The sequence below is a fragment of the Momordica charantia genome (assembly GCF_013281855.1).
Source record: "Momordica charantia cultivar OHB3-1 chromosome 5 unlocalized genomic scaffold, Mcharantia_2.0 BLBB01000005.1, whole genome shotgun sequence".
Classification (NCBI taxonomy): domain Eukaryota; kingdom Viridiplantae; phylum Streptophyta; class Magnoliopsida; order Cucurbitales; family Cucurbitaceae; genus Momordica; species Momordica charantia.
In genome coordinates this window covers 7,857,811-7,877,392 of record NW_028275163.1, presented here as the reverse complement: position 1 = coordinate 7,877,392, position 19,582 = coordinate 7,857,811, and the positions used below count along the sequence as shown (strand labels likewise).

Below are 19,582 nucleotides of genomic sequence, written 5' to 3'. Positions count from 1 at the left end.
CGGAGTAGTCAGAGTCCAGATCCCTGACATATTGATCCACCAACGCTTGGGGGCCAGGGGTGCCGCCAGGCCCAGACGCCCACTTCTCGGCATACCTCCTTTTCAGACCACTGAAATCGATCTGAAGGTCGGGCATGTCGGAAGCAATGCCCTTCATGAGGAACTTGAAGCCCGCGTCAGAAAAGTCTTTGGCAAATCCATCGAAGTCAGGATGTTGCCTAAACGATTCCTCCAGCAGGACTCCATTGCTGAGGCGCTCCTTCGCCGTCTCCAGCTCGGCAGTCGCATGCTCCAACTCCTTATCCTTCGCTTCGAGTGCCTGGAGCATGTCGTCCTTCTCCTTCAGGAGCTGGAACTTCTCCCTCTCCAAGCCCCTGGTGATAGCGTGGGCAGCTCGGAGTTGAGCCTTGCGCCTATCCTCCTCCTTCTTCAGTAGCTCGGCCTGAGACTCCACCTCGGCCTTCAAAGTCTCCACCTCGGAGTGAGCCTTCAGCAGCTCATCCTTCATGGTGGAGGAAGCAGCCTCCAAGGCAGCAGAGAACTCCTCTTTCTCCCTCGCTGCCAAAGCTTCCCTCTCATCTAGCTCGACCTTTATAACCAGAGCCGATTGAATGAAAGCAACAAACGCCTGAGAAATGGTACAAGGAAAAAGTTAGATCGAACTACCTGTTGGGCAAAATCAAGCAAAAAATGGGGCACTAGTCTTACCTCGGCGGCGTAGTCAATGGTCCTCTGCAGAACGGACCCAGGGGCGCTCACAAATTTAGACGTCCTCCTTAGGCAGCGGTCCAAACTCGCAGCTGAGATGCGGGTCACCTGCTCCCTCACCCCGAGACTTGACGGCTCAATTCTGAACCGCGGCGTCACATCGGACGTCCCGCCCATCCTGGCCGCAGGATCGTCCACCCGATCAGCCCAACCTGCAGGCAAGACCCTGCAAGCTCCGACCTCCGAGGGAGAGATCGCCTTCTTTTTCTTCCTTCTTCGCTTTAGAGGGGCTTCCTCCCTCGCCTCCTCGCCCAAAGGCGGGGCGTCCGCCGCCTCGGTCTGATCCCTGGGACGCTTCTCCCTCGAGGGACCCCCAGAAGACTCCAGCTCGATCACCGGGGCTGGATCTTCCGAGGCAGGCCCTACCACGGCAGGGGTGGGCGGTTTCGAACTCTGGGCAGCCTCAAGAGCATGGGCTCGGCCCTTAGACTTGCGCTTCACGCCGCTTGCAAATCCGCAAACCATGGCTACAAGATAAAAACAAGGGTCAACACAAGGTTAGAGGAAAAAGGGGGAAGGCAAGTTCGGCATACCAAGTTCAGAGTTCGGCCTTGAGGATTCGATGGAACGAACTGCAGGGTTGTAATCTAGCAGCCCGGACTCAAGCAGCAGTTCGTCAGTCACCAGGGTTCCGACCTTCCTACCCCTCGGAAAGCGCTCCTTGTAGTATTTCAGAGTATCGAAGGAGGCCTGCGTAAGCTCGGGGACTGGTCGGATTGAAACTGCACGAAGACAAAATCCGAGTTAGACCTGAATGACAGAAGAAAATTACGAAAAGTAAGAACTACTCCGTACCTAGGTTCCCAAACCTAGTGGGGACGTCAAAGAAGGAACAACCTGACTCGTCCTTTGCGAGTCATTCCCCCAAAGCGTAGAACCACTTCCTCACCCATCCCTTGATGGAGGTCGGCCCCTTAACTATACCGCCTGCGCCTTTCCTTGCGCACATATAGAACCGACCAGGCTTCTTAGCTATCATTTTCGCCTCGAAGCACGCGAGGAGCTGGTCTACGTCCAACAGCTCGGCCTCCTCACTATCCCGAGCTCGAAGCCAAAAGAGGATGGCCAAAGCGAAAATGACACCCCACCCATTGGGGGCCACTTGAGCCGGAGCCAACCCAGTCCGGAAGAGAAATTCTTGGACAAAATGGTGAAGGGGAAGTCTGAGGCCGTACTCAAACATTTTGAAGTAGAGAGTGACCCATCCCTCTGGAGGATGGTCAGTTCTCTCCCCCTCCTTCGGAAGCCTGAGGAGGATGTTCTCAGGAATAGCGAACCCCCTACGAAGGGATCCGAGGTAGTGCTCAGGTATCCTAGAAGGGTATTCCAAACCCTGACCTGAAGTGGAGGCATCGCTATCCTCCCCATCATCGGAGATTCTAAAGTGTTCTATCTCCTCGAGCTCGGACTCTAACCTACGAGCTAAATCGGATCCTAGGTTGCTGCTAATAGAGGACGACATGACAATTATGTTCGAAAGAGTGAGGGAAGAGACCGACCTACCAAGGGTTCGAGCTGCATTCAGATCGAACTCCAAGAATTCAAGGAACGTAAGGTATGATCTGAAGGATTGGGGGCATTTATAGCCCGTCGGAAGAACTTCCCCACCGTACACGTGTAATCAACGAGCGGCTGAGATCCTCTCTGAGATCCGAAGCGTCGGAATATTTGAATATTCCGACGATAAATCTTCCGCGACGGCTGTATTTCCCCACGAATAGGAAGTCGCCACGTGTCCAAAGCAAGTCGAATGAACTTCTCTGCCAGGTCGAGATCGGACCAGACAGAGAGGGGGCCAATGTTTGGGGAAGGGAATACTCGGGACACGTGGAAGACCCCTATTGGTGCTCCAAGATGACTCATGAATCATGCCCAGCTCGGAAGGCCGAGATGGCCGCCACCAACGCCGACAAATGCCAAGTGTGAGGGCCGAGGTGAGCCTGGCTCAGGTCCGACCCACCGGGGAGCTCGATATGGGCCGAGATGCGCAACTGTCTGCGGCGTGATTATCGGGCGTAACCGTCTGTCCCGAGATTACCGGATGTAACTGACGGTCCCGAGATTACCAAATGTAACAGTCGCTAGATTAGCGGGACCACCACCCATAAGTAGGGGACCTCACTCCCCGATCAGGTACGATGATTTCTGGCTTCGAACTAGACTTGGAATCCGACCTATACTGACTTGATCGTCGGAGTGCTCACCTTTTTGTGCAGGTCCGCCCAAGTGTTCAGGTCGGTCCGAAGGTCGGGTTCGAGCTACAACCAGGAACACACTGTTGTGCACATCTTTGCATAAATAAGTGGTATCTTGAAAGTATAAATAATAGGAAGAAAGAAGTAATTAAAAAAAAAAAATTTTATGCCAAGTAATTTAAAGAATTAAGATAATATTATAAATGACTTTTTTTTTTTTTTTTGGTGAAATGGATATGTGTATTAAAATTGTGCCATATGGGCAACAATTGAAGGAAATCTCCCTTCAAAGCCACGTTGGGAAAGAAGAAAACCAAGCATTCTTGGCCAAAGAAAAAACTCTCAATTTTGCAAACGTTTGAGCGAGGTACGGAGATAGTCACCCCCGTCAACCAATTTAGTTCATCTCCGAGAGTAACGATTTTACCTCTAATTAGTCAGAGTCAGATTGTTTGAAGGGAGTCAGATTAAACCTATAGACGGGAGCAATTCAATGAACGGACAAATTTCGAACTTTCCAAAATTCCTCTCATTTCAGCAAGGAGAGGCGATAAAGGTTGAGGAATAAACACCGATTTTGTTGTTGTTAAACATCCAGATGAATCACGAAGAAAGAAAAACAGCTCAGTCGGAGCTTGTCGGCACACAACATCAACATTTAGCTTAAGGTGACTTCTAGATGGGGGCGTCTAGATCGATGGTTCTTATTGGAACAGGGTGTTGGAATGGTCCGAGAGGAACAAACGGCTTGAGCAGCAAATAATTCCGGGCATAAGAACTTATCCATTCGCATTTCGTTTCAACGTCAAAAATCGGGTTCCCATGGATCACATTGTTTCTATCATTCCCGTAAGTAAAATCTCGTATGACCCATTTTATTTATATACTTTATTTCTATAATAATATAGATTAACGTGACGTAAAATTCTCTAAAAACAAAACATGATGTAAAATTAATGGAAGACCGTACGAGTAGAAATTTTCTCGAGGTGCTCTACTATGTGGACGGAATAAAAGTCTAGTATTTTTTAAAATAAGTTGTAAATAATTAGTTGTTATTTTTATAATATGAAATAAAAAAAGAGTCTTTTATGCTATTTATAGGTTTTTAGTAAAAAATTATACAACTTTTATTAGATGAGATTTTATTATAAAATGTTACCAAAATGTTTACGACTTCATTCCACGTGTTTTTGTATTAAAAATAAAAAATAAAAAATATTTGCTATCAATAAAACAAATCAATATTTATAGTTTAAGAAATATTAACATACTTTTGTTGATATATTTGCAATTAGCTCCAAACATATTCAAGTAATTGGTGGAGAAAGTTTAAGAATAATGTAATTTAAAAAATAAATTAAAAAATAATATAGGTTTAAAAGTAATAACAAAATCAATTTAATATAAATTAAAAAAATTACAAAATTAAGTTATACATTCATGACAAAAAGAGGTTATGTGCTGGTCAAAATAAAAAATGGCATACAATGAATATGATTTAGGTGCTAACATGACATAGATGAGGTGGATCTTGAACGAGTGAGAGGAGAGTTAATAATGAACATTATAACCACTATTAAACAATTCTTATCCTAATATTACTTGACAAAGTAGTGTCTATAGTAGACAAAAATTATGCGATTACTATCCCAAGACGTGGCTTCCTTGAAGTCATGTCACACCAAAGTCACGGTGAATGACTGTGACTTCCATAAAATCTTCATCTTCGGTTCGATTTCGGCTTAACTCACGTTCAAAATTGTGATTTCATCTGAAATCGTAGTCATTGAATGCAATTTACCTGAAATCGCATTCAATGGTTGCGATTTCACTACCCTACTTTTGAAAATACTTTCAAACATACATTATATTATTTGTGTCATTTGTTTTTTAAAAAATATTTATTTAAAAAAAATCGGTAATTGTTATATAGATTATTTTACTAAACAATATTAGTGCTTCAAACAAAAATATTAATATGTTTTGATTGACTCCAAAACGTTTACAATAAACCATGTCAGAGAGATAATATTCTCGACTTTAATTTTGAGCCATTATCATTCCAATTATTCTGGTCAGCAAAGTGGGCTTAAAATTAAAATTAAAGAAGAAAAAAGAAATAATTGAATTAGAAAAAAAAAACCGAACTTCTTGACATTTCAAAAATACTCACAATTTAATGATTTAATTATTACCCTTGACCTGTTATAGATTTTTCAAAAATATGTTTTGAATTGAAAAATACATTTTGAATAAACCTTCGTTAATATTTGAACGAATGTGACTATTTGTACCGAAAAATATTGATAGTCACGATAAATCCTTGAGAACACTCCAAGATAAGGAAATCTGCAAGAACAAGTTAGCATTCTGACGAATTTGTTAGTCTTTATGCTAAATGATAATTGACAAGTAAAAATTAATCTGTTTTTGCTTATCGTCGTCTTAGTTCAACTGATATTTATAGTGGATAAAAAAGTAACCGTTGGAATGAGAAGGAGCCTCCCATTTGAATTATGCGGTTTATTTTTCATGAAAATGAGAAACCACGCACTTAGTGGGGGAAACTGTTTGCACACCACCTGGATGGAAATTTGAGACGAATTCTACATGATGGACGCCCGGTTCAGTCTTGGTCCAAACTAATTCTCCCCACATCCTTTCCTTTTTATTAAATTTAATGATGACGTGTCCACGAAATTAAGGGCCTGAACGATGAAGATCTTTTATATGTGAAAATTTGTCTAGAAAAATTAGTTGTTATTATAATAAATTTAACTTTTAAATGTATTATTCGTCATTATTTTTATCCAGTGAACATTTTTTTTATCGTCATTAAACATCAAATTTACTAGTGGGAGCTAATTATTTAAGTTAAAATTTTAACGTTGGTTCATATCTACCAGGTTAATCTTTTATTTAAAATATTAACCGATATTTACGGAAAGGGTATTTTTGAAACGTTGAAAAATTAGAATTTTTTTATAATTTAATCCCAACAGAATTCCCATCACTTTCTCGAGAACCCCGACTCGGAGAGAAAGGAGAAGAAAAACTCGGACCAAATGCCGCATAAACAACGCCGAGGCAAAAGGCATTGTTATCCGATGAAGATAAGGCCCAAACTCCGACGTTATCCACCGCCGTCGCTGCCGACTCACAAATCGCGTCTTGTTCACGCGTCTTCATTACGTGTAACTCTAACCATTTCTTCCCTTTCACCCTCCGCTTTCGCTTCATATTTATCTCAATCAATCAAATCCCCAAACCCCCTTTTCTATCTAGAGAGGAGAAGAAAAGTGAAACAAAGTAACCCAAAACGGGGGTTCAGTTTCGTCTTCAAGTTCCAAGTTCCAATTGGGTTTTCTTTTAGTTTTTCCTTTGTGGGTTCAACCAGTTTCTCCTCAAACAAACAAAAACTTCTGCTCTTATCCATCATCCACTTGCTGTTGACGGGCTTCGATCTCTCCAATCGCGGTACCCCACCCGCTGATTCATATGGTTTCGTAGTTTTTATCCATTTTCATCGCCTTTTCTAAAAGCGTTTCTGGGTCTTCTCTCACGACGTTGATAGGATTCTCCCCTTTTCGGGATTTGGAGATTTGGGATTTTTTTTGTTTCCTCGCTTTCTTGTGTTCTGAGCGAAGAATTATGGTGCGGCGGCAGCAAAGAGATCGGGAATCGAGTGTTTTCTACGAGCTTTCTGCTCTTGTTATGAATATTATCCGACCGCCTCCGTCGTCGGTCCATTTTTCCGATCACTCGCCGGCGGTGGTGTCCGTGTCGCAATCAAGACGGCCGATTCCGGCGCAGATAACTCCGGCGGGGTTCGCGTCGCTCCTTCTCGGGATTTCTCTGGCTCTGATGCTCTGTGGATCGGTTACGTTCTTCATCGGCTTCATGATGATGCCCTGGGTTATTGGGTTGGTGATGTTTTTCTACGTCGCCGCCGTTGTATCGAGCATCACCATGATCGGACGATCGATTTTCTGCTACGCGACGGCTCCACCCACGCCGAGAAAGGACATTTCAGGTACGGTGGCTCTTCTGATGAGTTTCTCATGAATCTTACTTAATCTTTGATGTGATTTTATTGTGGAATGAGAATTCGTTATTGCCATAATCATCAATTTTGAATTCTTCGAAGTAAAATCTTGTTCGATTATTGAGTGACAGTAATCATAGACATAGCGAGTGATATGCTCTGTTCTAAGCAACTTATCCACACGGCTCTGACTCTCTGGGCATATTTTGTAGCAAGTAATTTTCTTTTAGAACTCTTTTGTCAAGAACAATGATGGGATGGCTTTTTTGCCTAATTTCAGAAGGTAAAACATGATGATTTCATTATTCTGAAGAACAGGGCGTTTGGGTAACAAGGATTTTTCTTCTCAAACAGAGAAGAAAGCTCCCTAACAATGTCTTTAATTCAAACGGTACAATCTCAAAATGGAAACAAATTTTGTCTTCTCTTGAGGGCTAGGTCATGGTTGATTTTTTGCAGAATTGTCTCTTTCATATTAGCATTGAAGTGCACGACACGACTATATAGACGAAATAACTCAACTTTTTTCCTTTTCTTCTTTAATAATCGGGATATCGAGGGTCCCTCTTCTTGCATTATGTTTATGGTCCACTCTCGCGAGGCTACACCCGCTATGAAGCCACTTTAGGAGGCAACGAAGGTTCGATATGGATAAAAGTTTTTGTTAAATTATAAGTTTGGTCTCTGAACTTTTACAGTAAGTCTATTTACTTCAATATTCACAATAGGCTCTTGCACATTACGTTCCATCTTTTATGCTTTGCAACGTCTAATAAGGGATTTTTTGAGTTGCTTTCTTTAGTTTGAACTAATGTTAAAAGAATGCAACTGATTTTTCTCATCGAGTCATTATGACGAATGGTTCGGCGAGATCCAATGACATATACCATACCCATGAGCCTATTGGTATAGAATCTCTAGGTAATGTCAGGATGGATCAATAAAGAAGCTGATACCAATAGAAACCTGAACATAGGTTCTTCTTTCAGAAATTTGGGGACTGTTTATGCTCCTAAATGGAGTCTGGTTGCCATCTTTGTAACTTTATAAAGCTGGGTTGTAGCTTTTCATAATTTCACAAAAAGTCTTGCTAAAAGATACTAAAGAAAGTTTCAAAAAGTGACTTTTAACCACTGTCAAAGATTCACTTGCTCAATCTCGGATGCTCGGTGTCGATTATTAGGCAGTATTAGTGAAGTTAGCAATGGGACTTCCCTATTTTCTGCAAAAACCTTCTGTTACAAATCTTTACTCGAACTAGATAATTTATTTCACAAGTAGAATCCTGAAGTTCCGGTGCTGCATTTTCTCATTCTGTTCACCATATTAAACATCTTCCATTTCAGCATTTGTAGAGTGATAGGACTAGGAAGATCTGCCAACCCCCTCGACGATTCTTCCCTTTACGTGTAGCTCCTCTTAATCAGCAACTAGTTCGTCTTTTGTTCCTGCTTTTCGTATGGAAAAATCGATACAGTTTGTACTGTTCAACCTAATTTTCCCATTTACTTTTGTGGCTGCAGCTTGGAAAGTAATGTGAAGAGGAAGATGATGACAGTTGAAATAAGCGATTACTGTTTACTGCGGTTAGGGGGGCGGGCAGCTCTAGTTTCCTTGGCACTGCATCGCCCGGGTGGCTTTCGTCTCAGCTCGACGGTGAAGATGTGTTTTTTAATAGTATATTTCATACTGGATCCTGTTGATATTGTTTCTGTTAATTGAAGGGATCAAATTGTTGGGTTGTGGAGGGTTTAAGAATATGGTGGGGAAATGTAAGAGGTAGAGACTGGCTCCATCTCATTTCCTCGTCTTGGTATCTCAGAGGCCATACCTTTCAGGTAACTTGTATTGATTATAGAAAGTATTTAGCTGTCAAGGTTCTCAGAAACATGTTTCCCTTTTTTCCATGTCATCTTTTTGCTTTTTTTTTTCAAGAATTTTTTACTTTTAAATATCGAGCCTCGCCCTCGTTTGTTGAAGGTTCGTGTCATGAGACGGATATTTGTATTCTCATGTTTGTTTTGTGGGAATGTAGGATACACGAGTATCTCAAAATGTCTGGGTATCTTATAATGCCCATACGGGAGGCATCTTACTTGTTTTAGATCCCTTTGAAACATGGGTTTCTGTGATTTTCATGGGAAGACAATCCCTGTTTACGTTTTTTACTCTACATTTTTTTTCATATATTTTTTTTATCAATTTTTTTTACTTTTATTTTTAATTTTATATTTAAATAAATATTAAAATACTAATTTTGTCCTTTGTACTTTCAAGTTTGGTCATTTTGATCCATGTACTTTCAAAATGTTTGTTTTGGTTCCTATACTTTCAACTTTGGTTTATTTTAGTTCTTGTAATTTCAAAATGTTCATTCTAAGTCTTTGTACTTATCAAGAGTTTTTAGTCCCCTAATTTTATTTTTTAATCTCATTTTTTCTATCACAGCTTCACCACGACGTTATAATCAATATATTTTTTAAAATGTTACTCTATATTAAAGAGTTTTTGTTATGTGTAAAATTTGTGTCAAGATTTTGCAAAGAGGAACTAAAATGATCTAAGTATATGAATTTAAAATAAACCAAAGTTAAAGGTATAGAAATGAACACTTTTAAATATTAGAACTAAAATTAATCAAAGTTGAAAGTACAGTATTTTAACTTTAAATAAACTAATGTACTTATTGTTTAACAAATAGTTTTATGTAATTAAGTATATTTATATTTTACATTTACATATAAAATAAATTTTAAGTAAATTATATAATATCTCTATTTATTTTTAATATTTAGATTGAATTATTACGAATACATATTTATTATCTTAAATCCAATAATTTTGAAACAACATTTTTTTAACGGCCAGTTTATATTTGATATTTTAATTTTTGAAAGAGTACAATTTGATAATATAATAAATAAATTTTATCTTAAATAACATTAATTATATAATTGTATTTTTTGAAAAATATTTAAGTTGAAAATGAATTTATATCTAATATTAATTACTTAAAAAAACTCTTATTAAGAATTATACTTAATAATATATAAAAATTAGTATATATGCCATTAATAAAAAAAATTAAAATATTAAATCATTTTAAAAAATCTAAAAGTAAATTATATTGAATAAATGTATAAATTATATGAATATTCGTAATAATATTTTTAGAACATTAATTAAATTTAAAATATTTTTAAAAATAAATCCTACAAAATAAATGAATGTTGATCATGTAAATATTCTCGAATATTCTTATAAATATTTTTACGAAAAGATCTAAAATTTTACATCTCCCAAAAAAAAAAAGAAAAAACAGACGCCCTCTAAAGATCTCTAGGTTGATGCATTTCTTTTTTCCAAACGTAGAGAGAGAAGTTGTAAAAATCCTGTCACCTTTATTCTAGAAATTGAGATGTCATTAGAAAAATATATTACTAAAGTTGTGCAGGGTTTATCTTAAGAATGGAAATTTCAAGGAGGGGTGATTTAAAAGATAATTATTTGTCTTTTGTTTTGTCCTAGCTTTCCCAGACTTCATTTTTTTTTTTAATGTTAATCTACTTAACCGACTAAGATATCTATCACTGACTAAAATGTCGTGAGTTCAAATCGTTACTCCTACCTATACTATAAAAATTTAGGTCATAAAATTAATTTTTTGATTTTCTTTAATGATGTTTACCAAATTGTAGGAATTGGAAAAATAGTAAACTTAGTAATCTAAAAGGAGTAATCTCGGGAAAATTTCTAGTCTCCCTATGTATAAGTTTCTCATGCTGCATCAATCTAAATTGTGTTAGGTGTAAAGTAGTTTTATATAAGTTTCTCACTCTCTCCCTTGATCAGCGAATCATCTCTCATATTAAATATTATTATATGTTATTTTTTTCTAATTTATTTATCTCATTCTCAATTTTCATTTCTTAAAATTTTCTCTCTCCAAACTAAATTTCTTAATTTATTTTCCTTTTTCATTGTTATTATTTTTTTAATAGACTTACAAATATCAAGTAATAAAACATGAATAATATATTTTTGTAGGTTAAAAAATATGTCAGGAATGTATTTACAAAAAATGTGAATTTAAAAAATGTAAAGAGTTCAACATAAGATACTTAGCGGTTTACTTTTTCCTATGGAGATGAATATACCCAAATTTTTTATGCAAAGAAAAATGAAAACGATAAAAAATGATTAGAACGGAATAGAAAAAAAAAGTACTGAGAAAAATGAAAAATAGATAGAAAAGTTATACATAATTTAAATGGTGAAGTGCAAATAGTTAAAATTCAAATCTTCTATAAAATGAAAAAGAAAGAAGAAATTTAGTTTGGAGGGAGACAAAGTCTAGAAATGAAAATGGAAAATGGAAAATGAGAATAAATAACGTTAAAGAGATAAATATAAATGAGAAAAAGTAAAATAAATAATCATGTATAATAATATTAAATAGAATAGAGAAGGTAAGATCAAATCAACACAACCTAAAACATATATCTCAAATCAAGCTGTGAATTTGATCCTCACTCCATATATTGTAAAAAAAAACGTTAAATCAAGAGATAATTAATAAAAAAATCAAGAGAGAGAAAGTGAGATGGGTAGAGTAATTTTGCCTCCAATTGTATGGTCCCACATAAAATTTATATATATTTTTATTTATATAATGGTGAAGATACCTCCATTTAAATTGTCATTGTGTGGATTGGGAATCGGCATGTCTCATTTAGAGGTAGTGTCGCATGGCTTTCCAATCGCTGATTTCACTCAGTATCCAACAGTCGTTTCAACATTTGGTCTTGAAGAATAAAACCTCGACTCGACGTTCCAAGATTTCGAGTTGATTTTCAATATATCATGATATCTTGAATGGAAGGGAAAAACAATATTTTCCTCCCGTCGAAACGTAGAAGGGGTTGACACATAGACATGTCGCCATATAATGATGCTACTAATAATTTTTCTTCTAATAAAAATTTATACCATTAGTTTTATTATAACATATTATAAAATTTATATTTATATTTAAATTTACTTTATTATTACTAATTAATATCAATAAATTTTTTAAATTAGAATTCATTACTATTAAAGGCTATCATAATAAATTTAATGATATTTTATATGAAATAATGGTTGTTATCCTTAAAAAAAAATTTAGTTGATATATTTTATTTTAATTATTCATTTTAAATAAATCATAATACTAACAAACATTTACTATCAATGATGTGGTAATAAACTAAATTAAAAGCTACTATTATTATAATTAAAAAAATTTAACACAATAATGTACACAGATTTAACAAACAATATCAAAGGAATTATAATTTCGATTTTAGAAAATTTTTTGTAAACAACATTAAATGAACAACATTCTCATTCCGATTGATTTTTATTCCGATTCATTGTCATTCTTTAACTCAACATGGCGTTAGTTTTTTTAATTTTTTATTTTATCATGTAATTTATTAAAGTCAAAATTACTGTATATTTAAAATTATTCATCCATGTGACTTTGAGGTGTCTAAATTAATTAACTTAAATGAAATTATTCAAAAACCAGAGAGAAAAAAAAAACAGCAGAAGAAAGGAAGGATAATTTGAGAAGAGTCACTAGATTTTGAACATTTTTTAAATACTAATTAGTTACCACATATGTAATTCACGGATTTATATTTAATTACATAATCATTTTTATAATTATTAGAATAATTTTTAACATTAAATATAAATAATATATTAATAGAATATTATACAATTTTATTTTATTCATAATTAAAATTAATTTTTAAACTTTCATTCAAATAACACTGTAATATTATAAAATTTATGAAGATTTATTAAAAATTATAATAGACTCTTACGATAAAAAAGGAGGGAATATTTCATTTTGTATTAAATACTTTTTATCTATTATTCATCTCAAATATTAGGTGACTTACTTTAAAAATATTTATAATTATATATTTATATTATTGTTATTAGGAAATAAGATAAAATAATTTTAAAATATGTTGAATTTATTACAAAATTTGAATCTCTAGAACATTGAATTAATAAATTTCAAAGTAAACACAAATATTCAAAAATAAAAATAATATTAATTATAAAAAATAATGAAAATATAACAGGTAAAAAAAAACCGAAACAAGAAACAAAAATTCTAGATATATACAAATTTGTTAAAATAGAATTTGTCCCACCTTGGAAAATAAGCATCTTTGTTAAACTACATCAAAATGAAATTGTATCATCTCAAACTAGATTTGAGATATAGATTTGACCAATCTCATGCAACTTAAAGGTGTGTCACGTATGTTTTGAACTACTTCAATTTAAAGTTTAAAGAGACCTTGAGAGCAATTGATTGAGAGACTAATAATAAAAAATAATGAAGTTCAAATGTCAGTGGAGGAAGAAAACATCATTTTATAGTAGATGTTGAAAAAAAATTAAAAAACTTTTTGAATTTCATAACTTATAAAATTATAATATTAATTAAAAGTAAAGGAAAAATCTTTACATCTAGTGTATTTATTATTGTTATTAACTCATTTATTAATTTACTACTTATGAATAATTATAACTGTTAATGACGTATTTTGTAAATTTAAAATTTGACAAGGGATAAAATAGTCTTCAAATATTTATATAGTATATAAATATATAAAAATTTTGTAATACATAGTAGACTATAGTTGTTGATAAATTAAATAACAACCTTTTAATCTGTACTTAAAAAAAAAATTTAAGTATTCAAACTTTTTAAATTTCATATAATTGTCCTAATTGATAAATTAACTTACTATTTATTATTGATAATTAAAGAATTTATTTACTATTTAGCATTAATTTTATATGACATGTTTTGGAAATTTATAAATTGAAGAAAGGTATAGTCTAAAATATTCTTCCAAAATCCTCACCTTTTAATAGACTAGTAAAATACACGTGCGTTGTGTTGTGGGCATGCTTGTCCAGGGTGTGTTACCCATGGCCGCATGTCCAAACCATCCTCACCACTCGCTTTCCTTTCATGTCTTTAAAGCTTTCTAGTGTAATTTTCTTGTATCGGGTTTTTGGGGTTGTAGGTGGAATTTGGCCGAACGGCTTTGGAACTAGGTGTGTATTAGTAAGATATGTAAGCACGCCAAATTTCAAGCCAATCGGAGTTCACACGGGCCCTGTAGGCCACCGAGTGACTCCTCGCCACTTAGGACGTCTACACCTTCCACACCAAAAATGCCTTATAATGTACCTTAAGGGGGACCAAGTAGTCATCAAACCTCCCCCCGACCAAGTGTTGTATACTTTCTTGCAATCAAAGCTTTATTGCATCCAATGTCTACAATGCTTGTTTTAAAGATGTTTTCAACTGTTTTTCTCTCTCACGTTTTCTAAAACCAATTTTCTCCTAAAACGTGAGCGGAGGCTAGACCCACGACCGAGATTGTCCGCAACTTACAGTTTTTCCCTGCTGACTTGCTCGTTTGAGCTAGAGCAAGTGCCGCACAATCGCTCGAGCTGCTTTGAAAAGGTGCGATTGTGACAAGTGGTATCAGAGCTTAGTTAGCTCCTCGACCCGAAAAAGTCCGGAACCATGTCGGCGACAAAACAACTGAGCAAGTCGCACGTCGACCGACTGGTAGAGATAGAAGAACAACTTCTCTACCTAAGAGAAGTCCCAGATTCCCTCCGTCTGCTGGAGGCGCGAGTTGATGAATTCTCCGAGAAGTTTGGAGAAATAGACGCAGTGAATGCCCGTGTAGACGGGTTGCCGATACAAGATATAGCCATGAGGGTTGAGACCCTAGAAAGCAAAGCTACGCGTCCTGGTAGCTTCGAACGTGGAGATAGTTCCACAAACCCAAACACACAGATAGAAGTACGTATGGGAGAGTTAAACAACTCGCATTCGGCAATGATGCAATTGTTTAACGAAATGACAGAAGACTTCAAAGTAACCATCGACACCCTCCGAGCTGAGATGACTGAAATAAGCACTAGAGTGAACCTAACCATGCGAGCCGTGGGAAATCAGGCTCCCAACCAAGCGAACATGGGGTTCAACAAGTTGAAGGTCCCAGAGCCCAAACCATTCAATGGCAATAGAGACGCAAAAGATCTCGAGAACTTCCTGTTCGACGTAGAACAGTACTTCAAGGCTACGGGGACAACGTCAGAAGAGATGAAAGTGACTTTGGCCACCATGCATCTTACTCATGATGCAAAGCTGTGGTGGAGATCTAAAGTCAACGACATTCAGAATGGTCGATGCACGATCAATAGCTGGGATGATCTGAAAAAAGAATTGAGGGGTCAGTTCTTCCCCGACAATGTCGAGTTCATGGTTAGAAGGAAGCTACGTGAACTCCGACACACTGGAACAATCCGGGACTACGTGAAACAATTCTCTGCCGTGATGCTGGATATTCGCGACATGTCAGAGAAAGACAAGGTGTTCGTCTTTATCGAAAGATTGAAACCGTGGGCCCGAACCAAGCTGTATGAACAAAGGGTACAAGACATTGCCACCGCCATGGCCTCTGCCGAAAGATTGCTAGACTATAGCAGTGAACCATCCCACCCAAAAAAGAATGCTACAAACCCCACTGGGAGAAACAAGACGTTCAAACCCTTTACCCCAAAGAGTGGGGGAGCTGACAAGAGACCTCAAGGCCCGAATCCCAGTCCTTCCCGAGGACCCTATCCACAAAGTCAAAACGCTCAAAGGCCGATATCATGCTTCTTGTGCAAAGGTCCCCACCGGGTAGCTGAATGCCCACACCGAGCTGCCCTTACTGCCCTTCAAGCATCCGTTCAATCGTGCAATGAACCTGAAGTTGGAACGGATTGTGAGAAGGAAGAAGACGAAGAAACACCTAGAATGGGGGCGTTAAAATTCCTATCTGCCATTCAAAAGAGGGTCAATGGACCCAAAGGAACGTCCGAAAAGGGGCTTATGTTCGTAGATGCTACGATCAATTGTAACCCTGCAAAGAGCACCATGGTGGATTCGGGTGCAACCCACAACTTCATATCGGAAAAGGAAGCCCGCCGACTGACATTGACTATTGAGAAGGATACGGGTAAGATGAAGGCCGTCAACTCCAAAGCTCTACCCATTGTGGGAGTTTCTAAAAGAGTGACGTTGAAATTAGGGACGTGGACAGGCAGTGTCGATTTCGTAGTAGTTCGCATGGATGACTTCGACGTTGTACTGGGGATGGAGTTCCTCATCGAACATAAAGTCATACCGACGCCTCTGGCCAAGTGTATGATTGTCACTAGTAATAGTCCCACTGTGGTCACAGCTAGCATCAAACAACCTGGGGGCATAAGGATGATATCCGCGTTACAGTTGAAGAAAGGCCTCAACCGGAAGGAACCTACCTTTATGGCCATTCCGATGGTCGAACAGCCGATGGAGACAAGAGATGTCCCACCTGAAATTCAAGTTGTCATGAGAGAGTATGTTGACATAATGCCAGATAGTTTACCGAAGACCTTACCTCCTCGACGAGGGATTGACCACGAAATCGAGCTCATTCCAGGAGCTAAACCTCCAGCAAAGAATGCTTACCGGATGGCTCCACCGGAGTTAGCCGAACTCCGAAAGCAGCTAGATGAGTTGTTAAACGCTGGGTTCATCCGCCCAGCTAAAGCTCCCTTCGGAGCCCCTGTGCTGTTTCAAAAAAAGAAGGATGGGACGTTGCGTCTGTGCATTGACTATAGAGCCCTCAACAAAGTCACGGTTCGCAACAAGTATCCCCTCCCAATCATAACCGACCTGTTTGATCAATTACATGGAGCTAAATACTTCACGAAATTGGATCTCAGGTCGGGCTACTACCAAGTGCGTATTGCAGAAGGTGGCGAGCCTAAAACTACTTGTGTGACGAGGTATGGGGCTTTTGAATTCCTCGTGATGCCTTTTGGATTAACGAATGCCCCTGCCACGATCTGTACTATGATGAATCAGGTCTTTCACGAATATCTCGATCAGTTTGTGATAGTCTATCTAGACGATATAGTGGTATACAGTCCGACGCTGAAAGAACACCAGATCCATCTCAGGTTGGTCTTCGACAAACTAAGGCAGAATCAGCTATACGTAAAGAAGGAAAAGTGTGCGTTCGCACAAAAGCCGATCACGTTCCTTGGCCACGTGATCGAACAAGGGCAAATCAGTATGGACACAGATAAGGTAAAGGCGATCCAAGAATGGAGAGTTCCTACCTCTGTGACCGAGTTGCGCTTCTTTTTAGGGTTGGCGAACTACTACCGACGATTTATCGAAGGATTCTCAAGGAGAGCCACCCCAATGACAGAGTTACTGACGAAAGGAATGACCTGGATGTGGTCGAAGGAAAGTCAGGACGCCTTCGAAGATCTAAAGGCGGCCATGATGAAAGGCCCAGTACTTGGGCTAGCCGACGTGACGAAGCCGTTTGAAGTAGAAACGGATGCTTCATACTACGCTTTAGGTGGTGTCCTTCTCCAAGACGGTCACCCGATCGCTTACAAAAGTCGCAAGCTGAATAATGCGGAACGACGTTATACCGTATCAGAGAAAGAAATGTTAGCAGTCGTTCACTGCCTCAGGTCTTGGAGGCAGTACTTGTTGGGCTCATATTTTGTGGTAAAGACGGACAACAGTGCAATTTGCCACTTCTTCAATCAGCCTAAGCTAACATCCAAACAGGCCAGGTGGTAGGAATTGTTAGCCGAGTTTGATTTTAAGTTTGAACACAAGGCAGGAAAGTCCAACCAAGCTGCCAACGCTCTTAGCCGTAAAGGAGAACATGCGGCCCTGTGCATGTTAGCCCACATTCACGCCAGCAAAGTGGACGGGTCGATCCGTGACCTCATTAGAGAATATCTTCAAAGAGACCCCTCCGCCCGAACTGTGGTCGAGCTGGCTAAGACCGGGAAGACCCGCCAGTTCTGGGTTGAAGGAGACCTATTATTTACAAGAGGAAACAGACTATACGTGCCAAGAATGGGAGACCTGAGAAAGAAGCTCCTACATGAGTGTCACGATACTCTATGGGCTGGTCACCCGGGGTGGCAACGGACTTGCGCCTTGCTGAAAAAGGGGTACTTTTGGCCAAATATGCGGGAAGATGTGATGCAATACATGAAGACCTGTCTTATCTGTCAGCAAGATAAGGTAGAAAGGACTAAAATAGCAGGGTTGCTTGAACCCCTACCAACTCCTACGAGACCATGGGAGAGTGTGTCGCTCGACTTCATCTCTCACTTGCCCAAGGTAGGAGAACATGAAGCCATTCTTGTCGTTATCGATCGATTTTCCAAATATGCAACTTTCATCCCGACTCCCAAGACGTGTTCCCGAGCTGACGGCACAGTTGTTCTTTAAACATATAGTAAATCTTTGGGGAGTTCCGACGAGCATTGTTAGCAACAGGGATGGCCGATTTACAGGAACCTTCTGGACGGAACTTTTTTCTATTCTGGGTTCAAGCTTGAACATTTCCTCAAGTTATCACCACAGACTGATGGTCAGACAGAGAGATTCAACAGCATGCTTGAGGAATACCTGCGTCACTTCATCGATGCCAGACAAAAGAACTGGGTCCAGCTGTTAGATGTGGCTCAATTCTGTTTTAACGGCCAGACAAGTTCTTCAACAGGAAAGAGCCCCTTTGAGATTGTGTGCGGAAGACAGCCGTCTATGTCATATATTCTTGACCACCCGTATGCGGGGAAAAGTCCTCAAGCCCACAACTTCACAAAGGAATGGAAGCAGACAACAGAAATTGCTCGAGCATATTTGGAGAAAGCTTCCAAGCATATGAAGAAATGGGCCGACCGCAAGAGATGCCCTCTCGAATTTCGAGTAGGCGACAAAGTTCTTATCAAGCTGAGGCCAGAACAAATTCGTTTCCGAGGACGCAAAGACCAGAGACTCGTGAGAAAGTACGAGGGACCCGTGCAAGTCGTTAAGAAGGTGGGGAGTGTCTCGTATAAGGTGGTGTTACCAGCTTGGATGAAGATTCACCCGGTGATCCATGTGAGCAATTTAAAACCTTACCACCCCGACCTTGAGGATGACGAACGCAATGCTGTTGTGCGACCCGCCATCGACTTCAAACGGAAGGAAGACAAAGAAGCGGAAGAGATCCTTGCAGAGAGAACCAGAAAGGTGGGGAGACCCGTTCAAAAAGTTCGAGAATTTCTCGTCAAATGGAAGGACCTACCTGATGCAGAGACCAGCTGGGAACGAGAAGAAGACCTTGAAGCCTGGAAGACGAAGATCGAGGACTTCAAGCTGCAGCAGTTGACAGGGACGTCAACCGTTTAAGTGGGGGAGAATGTTGTGGGCATGCTTGTCCAGGGTGTGTTACCCATGGCCGCATGTCCAAACCATCCTCACCACTCGCTTTCCTTTCATGTCTTTAAAGCTTTCTAGTGTAATTTTCTTGTATCGGGTTTTTGGGGTTGTAGGTGGAATTTGGCCGAGCGGCTTTGGAGCTAGGTGTGTATTAGTAAGATATGTAAGCACGCCAAATTTCAAGCCAATCGGAGTTCACATGGG

General features: G+C 38.7%; 2 protein-coding genes across 2 annotated transcripts; both read left to right on the top strand.

The window, feature by feature from the left end:
- Positions 1 to 6,006: 6,006 nt before the first annotated feature.
- LOC111025409 (uncharacterized) lies at positions 6,007 to 8,916 on the top strand. Its single transcript, XM_088124625.1, has 3 exons — positions 6,007 to 6,443; positions 6,541 to 6,999; positions 8,535 to 8,916. The coding sequence occupies exons 1-3, from the start codon at positions 6,032 to 6,034 to the stop codon at positions 8,549 to 8,551; spliced, it is 888 nt and encodes a 295-aa protein (XP_087980751.1). The 5' UTR covers positions 6,007 to 6,031; the 3' UTR covers positions 8,552 to 8,916.
- Positions 8,917 to 14,620: 5,704 nt separating this feature from the next.
- Positions 14,621 to 17,737, top strand: LOC148211220 (uncharacterized). The gene has a single exon (XM_088123927.1). It carries the CDS (start codon positions 14,621 to 14,623, stop codon positions 17,735 to 17,737), a length of 3,117 nt encoding a protein of 1,038 aa, XP_087980053.1.
- The last annotated feature ends 1,845 nt before the right edge of the window (positions 17,738 to 19,582 follow it).

Excerpts from the sequence above, each read along its gene's own strand:
- LOC111025409 (XM_088124625.1), top strand. The coding sequence starts at position 6,032 with ATGCCGCATAAACAACGCCGAGGCAAAAGGCATTGTTATCCGATGAAG. Across the intron at positions 6,444-6,540 it reads CTTCGATCTCTCCAATCGCG|GATTCTCCCCTTTTCGGGAT; the intron begins GTACCCCACCCG and ends CGACGTTGATAG.
- LOC148211220 (XM_088123927.1), top strand. The coding sequence starts at position 14,621 with ATGTCGGCGACAAAACAACTGAGCAAGTCGCACGTCGACCGACTGGTA.